Source organism: Helobdella robusta (assembly GCF_000326865.2).
Source record: "Helobdella robusta unplaced genomic scaffold HELROscaffold_63, whole genome shotgun sequence".
Lineage (NCBI taxonomy): Eukaryota > Metazoa > Annelida > Clitellata > Rhynchobdellida > Glossiphoniidae > Helobdella > Helobdella robusta.
This window is the reverse complement of record NW_008705353.1, coordinates 824903-835345: the sequence shown is the minus strand read 5'-3', so window position 1 is coordinate 835345 and position 10443 is coordinate 824903. Positions and strand designations below refer to the sequence as shown.

Here is a 10443-nt window from a genome sequence, read left to right as displayed (position 1 = left end):
CTTACATTACTTATACTTGCACGCACACGCACGCGCACATACACACATAGATAAGCTACATAAGCACGTACATGATGATCGTACGATCAACCAACATATGGAAGGAAGTTTTTTTAATTTTATTAAATCACTTTGTTTTTAAGATTTATTGAAAGATAAGTATCATTGAAACGGGATTGGTAATTCGGAACGAAACCGTTTGGAGAAATGACGTCATTTTAAAAGTAGTTTCACAGTATGTTAGTGAATTAGCCAGAATAAACATTGTATTCGATTCCTATAAATAGATAGATATGTGTAGTTATTATATATATATATATATATATATATATATATACTAGCTAAATATATATATATATATTTATACATTTAAATTTTACAATTAAAGTGAAGTAAGGTGTGTGGAGTAATATTATTTTGAATTCTCTCGAAATAATTTGATTTGAACCGCGCGCGTACATACACATGTAACAGATTTCTGTTGGTTTTATAAAGAAGTTATGTAATAAATATATATAAAGAATTTAGAATTCATGTATACAAATAATTACTAAGATTATATGTCTGCATAAAAAGAATTACAGCAGTTCCAACCAGTCAATCAATCAGAATGTTTCGAAGTTTGAGTAGCTCTGTTGTCAAGAATGTATATTAGTGAATTACATAAAATCAAAAATCAATAACATTAAATCAATAAACTTTTTACAGATGTGAATGATTGAATTGATTGTAAGTATAATATAAAAAAAGAAATTAAGTAAAAGAAATACATATTTTCATTTTTCAATTGTTGTGTGAAAAAGGATTGATCTCGATTAAATTTGAATTCAAGTAGATAACGTGTACTGTACACATACTCGAACCTTCCCATCAGAAAGTCAGTAGGCGGTCGTTGAATTCATTTTAGTAAAGTTAATATATTGTTATTAAACAAATATAATAATGTTTCCTATACATTAAATAACATTTTTTATTGATGCCAATGATTGAAATGATAAGAATATATGAATGGAACTGGTATAAATAGGAGCCGAAAATGCGTTGAAATCCGACCGGGCGCTTTAGGGCATTCCCTTAGCGCCTGGTCCCTTTTCTTATTTCTTTATTTTATTTTTAGTTAAAATGTTAATTGTTACTAGACCATTCGTTACTTATTATTACTAGATTTATTCGTTTATTTTATTCGTTGCTTGTTATTTAAAGATTTATTCATTTATTTTATTCGTTTATTTTATTCGTTAAATATTATTTCTAGATTTATTCGTTTATTTTATTCGTTACTTATTATTTCTAGATTTGTTTGTTTATTTTATTGTTATTATTGCGCTGTCATACATACACACATACATACAGACACACATACATACATATATTCGTTGTTTTGTTTGCTTGGTGTTTTATTCTCTTTTTCTTACTATTTTCTTCGTAATTGTACAAATAGGTAGGATTAATTCGTAAGTTGAGCTAATTGAACATAGGTAGGTAAGTTAATTTAGTGAACATAGGTAAGTTAGGGACTCTATTCTTTCTTTCTTACGCTCTAGTTTATTTTTGTTTTTTGTTCAACACTACACCAACAACAGCAATCAAACACAACAATCAACACAGTATTATTTTCGTTATATTTTAGTTAAGTTGTTTATTATTACTAGACCATTCGTTACTTATTATTACTAAATTTATTCGTTTATTTTATTCGTTAATTATTATTTCTAGATTTGTTCGTTTATTTTATTGTTATTATTATTGCGCGGTCATACATACACACACACACCCACACATACACCCACACATACACACACATACATATATTCGTTGTTTTGTTTGCTTGATGTATTATCCTCTTTTTCTTACTATTTTCTTCGTAATTGTACAAATAGGTAGGATTAATTCGTAAGTTGAGCTAATTGAACATAGGCAGGTGAGTTAATTTAGTGAACGTAGGTAAGTTAGGGACTCTATTCTTACTTTCTTACGCTCTAGTTTATTTGTATTGTATTGTTTTTTGTTCAACACAACACCAACAACAGCAATCAAACACAACAATCAACACAGTATTATTTTCGTTATATTTTAGTTAAGTTATTTTTCATTCAGTTAGAGTCATTAGATTTATTACTTTAATGGTCTACAATCATTATTCAATTAAATTTTTGTATCGTATTCGTATTAATTTACTTTTTCCAAAGTATGGGTGTGTTTATTTTCAAAAAGTTCATTTGCTATAATTTTGCCGCAAAATATAGACTATTCAAACAATAGCATTAATAAATAATACAAATGCAATTGATCTTGAAAGAAAATCAAAATAAACAACGATGATGTTCCAATAAGATGTTCGTAATTTCGTTAGATTTAAGTCCAAATAATCTACCACCTTTATATAACAGACGTGTGATCATTAATGTTCTCAACAACACAGTACTCAAGTTTCTGATAATACAGAACATCTTCAAATTAGTTGTTACATTTTACAGTACCTGCAAGAGATGTATTAGTAGTGGCTGTATTGTTAACTGTAATGTTAGTTGTTGCGGTATCCTCTTCTTTTTTCTTCTGTGCATCAGGTTTCATAGCTGGAAAGAACAGCACTTCCTGATTGCATGGATGCATTTGTATATGGATTAATTTAAGTGTTCAAATAAATCAATTAAATTTATATTCGAACGATCAACGTGATCAATTGATTTTGTTTCCCTATCTACTTACGTAATAAATGTTTTTCTATACTTCTTTCAAATAAAACCATGCTTAGAAATAGATTAGATTCCCCGAATGACGCGAGGTACCTATTACTTAACCTCAATTCAACAAGCACTGTAATGACAAACATTAGTAACCATCACATTAACATTGAAAATTTCTGCAAAATAGGTACAAAATTTTTTTTTTGTCTACTGAGGGGCTACTTTTTGACGTAGAAGGCCAACTTTTTTCGATAATGTGGTCTTTTTTGGGGCCTGTAATATCCATTTTTTTTCAAAACACTACTTTTTATGTTTTAAACAAGGACTTCCACTAGCTTTTAACACTAATAGCGCGCATAACGGGGGCTAGATCTACCTCTGTCAGTAGATCTACAAACACATAAATGGAATGCATGACATCAAAGACCATGAACATGGAAAATTATGATAAGAAGGATGACTGATGATATAATAAACCAAATGGCACCTTTATATTACAGGAATCAGTCAGGAACATAGCCAACCTATCCACCCCTAATCCCCAGCCTCCAGTTGGGGGTAATCCATACTCCAGGGATGTACAAAATGTTTCATCAACAAACATTGCTTCATCATCACCTGCTGCTTTATCCTAAAAAAAATTAAATTAATTAAATATGATCGCTAGTGTTATAACATCAAAAGTTAACAAAATAAACTGTAAGATATACGATGTTTAATAAAGTATATTAATATAACAAATAATTAATATGTCCCATGGAGCGATAAGATCTGCAAACAACCAAAATCTAATAACTTTGGCCTGTTGTTCAAATCTCTCCCTCTGGACGACTGGATCATTCAGTTCTGTATAGGCATTGCATATCTCCTTACGACAGACGAACAATTCAAAACGTTCTGTCAGTCCTGCTATGTTTCTGTGCCTGCATGTGCACCGTTGTTGGTGTTAATGTGGTCCACCTTGTTTACAGATACTTAAATCTCATCATTGTCAATTATGAGATTTTACGATTTATACTTATTAGTATAATGTACTATTAATAATTTCTTATTAGTGAGATGTTATCATTTTCAACACCACAGTTTATAGTTTAAAATATTTCATTTACAATTTATTAAAATCTTACAAATAATTCGAATTTCGATAAATAACAAAAACAAACAAAAAAACGAAACTTACCATTTAGCAAGTGGGCTCATAATTTGAGGGTGGTTCAGGATGAAAGTTGGATTGATGCATTTTGATTCCAGAAATTCACCAACAAGCTATGTCATATTCATAATGTAGATTTTCATCATTAATGATACCAATTAATAAATTATGCACATAAATGCCAGTACCATGGACCAAAAAATTTATCATAATTGAGTTCATTTTCACCTTATCAAGAAGTCTCGTAGTTGTCCTTGGTGCTGGGCAATCGACGCCCCTCTCCAAAGCAATCTTGTCCAGAAAGTCATTCGCCTCTGTTTTATGATGATCATCACTATTTTAATCATCATCCTTCTCATCCCATCATCATCCCTTTCCTTCTCCTTATCATCACTACTCTCATTACAATCCTCCTCATAATGATCATAATGATAACACTAAAACATATCATCATCCGCAACCTTTAGTTGCTAATAGTTCAGGAGATGGTAACTTCACACCAAGCTCTCTTTCTAATTCAGTGAGCATGTCGATCTTCTTGAATGGAGGTGTGAAGTCAGCCACAAGTTCTTCTCCATCGGGCCCATCTGGGTGGAACACTAATTTGTATGTGCCTAAAATGCTGCGGACCATACCTAGATAGTTTAGAGAGAATATTTTGAAACTATCAAAATAATCCGTGAGATTCAATTAAACGAGCAAAATGTTAAACCACCAAATGACATCATTATGATTAAACATGACATGGTTGAATATAAAATATTGTAAAATATTACAATAAATATAAAACTTTAATAGTCAGCCACAGTTGAATATATATGTGCTACAAAGCATACACAACCAGTCAACCAACCCAAGTAAATTAAGCATAATGGCTCAGATCTAAATTATTAAACAGCTTCACCCAACTCAACAGCAGAGCAGCACAATAAACTAAAAACAAATGCAACAGAAACAACCTGACAGTAGAGACTCAGTAAGGGTCATGAGGTCGTTGTAATCAGCATATGCCATATAGAACTCGCAGGTCGTGAATTCAGGATTGTGTGTCAGGTCAATACCCTCATTACGAAATTGCCGACCGACTTCATACACTCTGTCTATCCCACCAACAACTAACATCTGATGTCATTTCAAATATTATTAATACATTGTTGTTTGATGCAACATACAGTTGTATGAACTTATAACGAACATTCATACTACAGAAATCTCTATATAACAAACTTTTTTATATCCCTTGGAATTACATATCAAACTGCTTCTATAAAATGAAAATAATTTCTCTATAACAAACAAAATTCATTAGAAATTGAAAATATCCAGCCAGAAAATGTACACAATGAAATACGTATTAAATTCTCTAAAAAGTGTGAGCATTTTTTTGAAAAATTATCAATAAAATTAAATCGAAAGTGACATAAGACAACTTTTTTTAAGTAATTGTTAAACATAGTAAGCTGTAAATTACTGTTTTACGTATCATGTTTTTTGCTGTATACATATAGTGCGTGTACATACACATAATACTGTTATTCTTCATATTTTTTGCAATTATATTACTTATTATTGCTTTTTGTTATAAAAACAAATGATTGCGAGGTTGTTTTTATAAATATATAACATAAACACTTTTTAGGGGATACAGAATTTTTTCCCAAACACATTCTGCATAACGAAATTCACATAAAGTGAATTTATTTCCTGGAACCTTCTAGTTCGCCGTACAGAAGTTTGGCTATATTTAAAAATTTGAAAAAAATCTTCACAGAAATGCTAGCATGAGTTGAAAGAGAGAAAGAGGAGGGAAAGAAAGAGAGAGAGAAAGAGAGAGAGAGAGAGAGAGATAATGAGAAAGAAAGAATAAAGTTAATTGAAAAACAACAGAACAATATTATTGCCATCTCTAATTGCCTTGAGATAAAGTTCAGGAGCAATCCGCATGTAGAGATCCATGTTGAGTTCATTGTGGTGAGTTATGAAGGGCTTGGCTGCAGCTCCACCCGGTATCAAGTTCATCATCGGAGTTTCCACCTATGCGAGGTTAAAGAAAGAATTAAGTATCTTGATGAAAAATTAGTGTGAGCATAGTTGATCAGGTTCTTATTACTTCTGATACTTTCAATCACTTCTAATTCTTATCGCAAATAAAAATTGTGAATTGCTTTTAACAAAGTTTTAATATATATAAATGAAATCACTGACCTCCAAGAAACCCTGGTCATCAAAAAATTTCCTAATGTACGAAACAATGCGTGACCTTGTAATGAACTTATTCCTCACACTCTCATTGATGATCAGATCCAAGTACCTTTGTCTAAATCGTGTCTCCTGATCCACCAATTTGTCAGTCAGATAATAAATTATTAAATTATTATCTTAAGAATTACTATTACGTTTTGTGATTGGATAGCAGTTTGACTGCAATTTAATAAATTTGCATTTATTTACTTATTTATTTATTTAATGCATAAATTTACTGTTAAATTTATTTAAATGATTAAGATAGGATACAGCAATTTTTCAAATGCTTGGATCTCAGTTTGATTTGAAGAAGCACTAATTAGGAAGAATGTTGTGCATCTTAATTGAGCTAACAGACAATCAATTCATCGAGGAATTTCACCATCATTAATTTTTAATAATCACAGAGAGATTCAGTATTTTTCAATAGAATATTTGCAAAGAGCTCCCATGTTTGTTGGCATAAAAATTCAGCAGAGTAGCTAACATTGCACTCTCTATTGAAACATTGATTGGAGGACATTTATGTTGAATGACCCTCATTGGTGCATATTCATACTAGAAAAAATTTTCTGCAAAGTATGGATTTTAACTATGAGGAGAAAAATCTCTTTGATAAAAGACCCATGTCAACAACAACAGAGGTAATAATAATAAATTACAAAACAGAAAAGATAAGGACAGTAACTTTGTCTTTCAAGCCATAATGTAACATGGGTAGTTGATGAAGGCATGGAGACAGCAGTTCCATCTGCTCAGGTATGATGCTCAACTCTCCTTTCTTCGTTTTTCCTTAAGGTTGTTCATTCATTCATCAATTTTACGATATTCACTCATTTGTGTTGACCTCATTTATTTATTCACTCATTTATATTTTTATTCATTCTTCATTCAGTTTCTCTTTCAAAAATTGATTCATTAACTAATTTATGATTTATTAACAGGATGAAATTGAATTTAAACATAATCTTGACATGGAGAAGAATTACAATAAAAATAATGAATCAAATGACCACTTAATAAACAACCAATGAGACTAAACAAAAAGAAGCCCCAGCCACAAATTAACCTGGATGGCCCTTGCAACCAATGATATCACCTCTCTTAATTTTGTCTGAAACTTTTTCAAAGTCACTTTCAGGAACATATAGCCTAAGAATCATTATTATAGAGAGCATTAGCATCAACACATTATGATCATCTCAGCCAACATCAGCCTCATTGTAATATTGCAACATTAGCATATCACCTACTTTGCATTAGCCATGACTTGTATCTTCACACCCTCCCCTCTCAAGTCATAAAAGATCAATTTGGCTCCAGATTCTCTTTTGGCATGTACTCTGCCTGCCATTATCATCATCACCATCAACATCGTCATGAACACCATCATCATTATTATCATTACAACATAAAAACACAAAAAAAAACACAAAAAAACACTAAGAAACCAGGACAAAAATGTCAGCAGCAGAAATTGACTAACCAGCTACACTAACAACATCGGCATGGTGCTCCCCATCATTCAGAGAACTGTACTTTTCTATGAATTCAGTTAGAGAGATATCCACATGAAACTTATGAGGGTATGGGGACTGACCAGCTGCTTTTAATGATGACACATGAGCCAAACGCAGTTTCAAATATTCCTGAAAAGTTATTGGTTTTAAATAAAAATTATTTAATTAAATTATTTGAGAACATATGGGAAGTCCTTCTTAAGAGAATATAAGTGTGTACACAACAACAAAGTATAACTTACATTAGGATCAATATCTGCATCATCCCCAGCAAATCCTTCTTTCGTAGATTCACTTTTAATTGTTGTATTTTCCTTAGCCAACTCGTCCTGCTTAGCTTGTTTTTCTTGCTTCACTTTTAACTTCTTCTCAGCTTTTTGGCGTCGTTTTTGTTCACTGAATGAAATAATACAAAAATTATGTAAACAATAAGAAACCTTTTAAAAATAGTTTTAAAAAAATTTTTGCCAATTTGCATACCACTTTAAATGAATTTTTAACCATTATTCAATACTTCATTATTTATAAAAGAAGGTTAATCTGAATTTTATGATAAAAATTCAGCTAACCAACCTAATTTTATGATGAGCAGTAGCAGATGTATAGAGAAAAGTTTTGGATAAAAGACCTAAGTTAATGTGGTTATTATTTGATGGGGCTTTAGTAAGTGTGGACATGTGGGCCACTCTCAGAGCATAAAAGTAGCAAAATGAGGTTCTAAAAAGCTTGGTGCTTATCATTTCCTAAACATGAATAATTGATAACCAATTAAGAAACAATTTTTAAAGAAATTAATGAAAAATACTTTGAAAAAAAAATATTTTGCCAAAAAGTTAAATTCAACTACTTTTTGCTAAGCTGTTCAGCTTCAATGATACCATCCATTCCTTTAATAGAAATAGTCTAATTTATTCAATGCATTTATAAATCAAAAAATATAAATATGAATGAAAGAATGAACAAAAATCAATCCGATGACAAGTCCAAGTGCCAAATACCAGCGGTCCCATGTCAATTGTTCACGCGCCAATTGTATCATTTGTTGTATCATTCCATCACCAAGCCAAATTTCAGCTTCTTAAGCTAACTAAGTCATCTAATAGTTCCGCACAACCGAATATATTTTGATCATTTTCTAACAATTAAATTAATAAATAAAAACGGATCGCAACGGCAACGGATGTTCCGTACTTCTAGGGACATTACTTAACGGGCGGGCCAAACTCACAAACTGGCTATTCAGTTTTTTTTGCTTGGCTTGGCAAGCCACCCACGTGTCTTATTGAGCAAGTAAAAACAGCGAAAGTTAAGGAAAAAGTTTAATAATTTACAAAAAATGACATTTTAAAATTTATGATCAATAGAACTAAGCAAAATGTCACCTAAAGATAAAATTTGATAATGAAACTTAGCTGGTTTCGTAAAGCAAATATGAGACTTTACAGTGTACTACTAAAAACCCCAGAGCAATCCGAAACAAAAAACCAGTACGGAAAATTTTTGTAGAATAAACCAGATAAAAACAATATACTTAGAATATGTCACAAAACCTTCAAAAATGTTTGAAGTTAAAATTATTATTTAATATATAACACTGCATATGTTTTATATGTTTTACGTGTGATGTTGATTTTCTCTCTCTTTCTCTCTCTCATTCTCTCATTCTCTTTCTCGCGTTCTCTCTCGCTCTCTCTTTCTATATTAAATGTTCTATATATATATATATATATATATATATATATATATATATATCAGTAAATTTCGGTAACAAATTTTCATTTAAGCATATTTCATTAAACGCGATGCTTATATCATTGTTATTTAATTTTTTATTAAGATTTTCTATTTTTCTTATTAGTTTTTTATAATTATAATTTAAATTAAAAATAAGAACTCCAATATTCATTATATAATTATTTATTAAGCGACGTTTCGAATTTTATAATTCATCTTCAGGCAATTTAATATTAATTCAAATAAAACATAACAATAAACTGTCAGATGACGTAATAAGAGTTGAGCGCGAAAGTAACGTAACGATTAAAGTTAAATAACGTAAGTAGTTAAATTAAGTATAATAAACAATTATTTTGTAATATAACATAATAAAATATATTATATGTGCAATATTATGTTAATAATAATAATAATAAATTAAACATTTCGTGATGAAGGTAAAATAAAATTGGAATAAATTTGTTTGTTCAAATTAGGTTTATAAATATTAATAAATAGGGATTCTAAAATTTGTAGTCTGTTAAAATTAGTGTCTTTCATTAATATTTTAGTATTATCTTCTAATATTTTGCGGGATAATTGCTGGTTGTGGCAGTCATGGTAGTGTTGATTTGGAGCTCCGATGTTCAAATGGCAGGTTAAACGGCGTGTCAGTTTTGTGGTAGTCATTCCAATATAAGAAGATGGACGAAGCCTACAGTCTTCGTGAGGACATAGAAATTGGTAGATGACGTGGGAGTGCTGTGTTGTTGCTAGTTTAACGTTGGGACTATTTTTTATTAGTAGTTGTTGCGACATAAAATTTTTATAATAAATAAGAAGGTTTATTTTTTCATTAGAATCAACTGGAATAATAATTATATTTCATTAGAATAATATATATATATATATATTAGGTTGGAGCCCAAGGCATTAGGTGGTGGGGTGGGTGCCGAAAGGCCAATGGATTGGGCTCTTGAGTTTTGTAATTTTAGGTAAGCTAGGGCTTAATCGTAATGAATAGATAAGTTGAGGGTACGATAACCGATGGACTCTGAATTTCAAAGTCCGTTGTCAGAGGTAAGCCTTGGTGGCCAGTGGTGTGCTGGCAATGGTTTACTAT

General features: G+C 30.7%; 1 protein-coding gene across 1 annotated transcript; it reads right to left on the bottom strand.

The window, feature by feature from the left end:
• Positions 1 to 2379: 2379 nt before the first annotated feature.
• On the bottom strand, positions 2380 to 8344 carry HELRODRAFT_180666 (hypothetical protein; the record flags this gene model as incomplete). Its single annotated transcript, XM_009029956.1, has 16 exons — positions 2380 to 2450; positions 3064 to 3065; positions 3212 to 3318; positions 3484 to 3610; positions 3868 to 3953; positions 4069 to 4154; positions 4302 to 4475; positions 4800 to 4962; positions 5731 to 5874; positions 6046 to 6171; positions 6773 to 6876; positions 7154 to 7236; positions 7338 to 7431; positions 7571 to 7733; positions 7847 to 8000; positions 8178 to 8344. 16 exons carry the CDS (start codon positions 8342 to 8344, stop codon positions 2380 to 2382), a joined length of 1851 nt encoding a protein of 616 aa, XP_009028204.1.
• Between the last annotated feature and the right edge of the window lie 2099 nt (positions 8345 to 10443).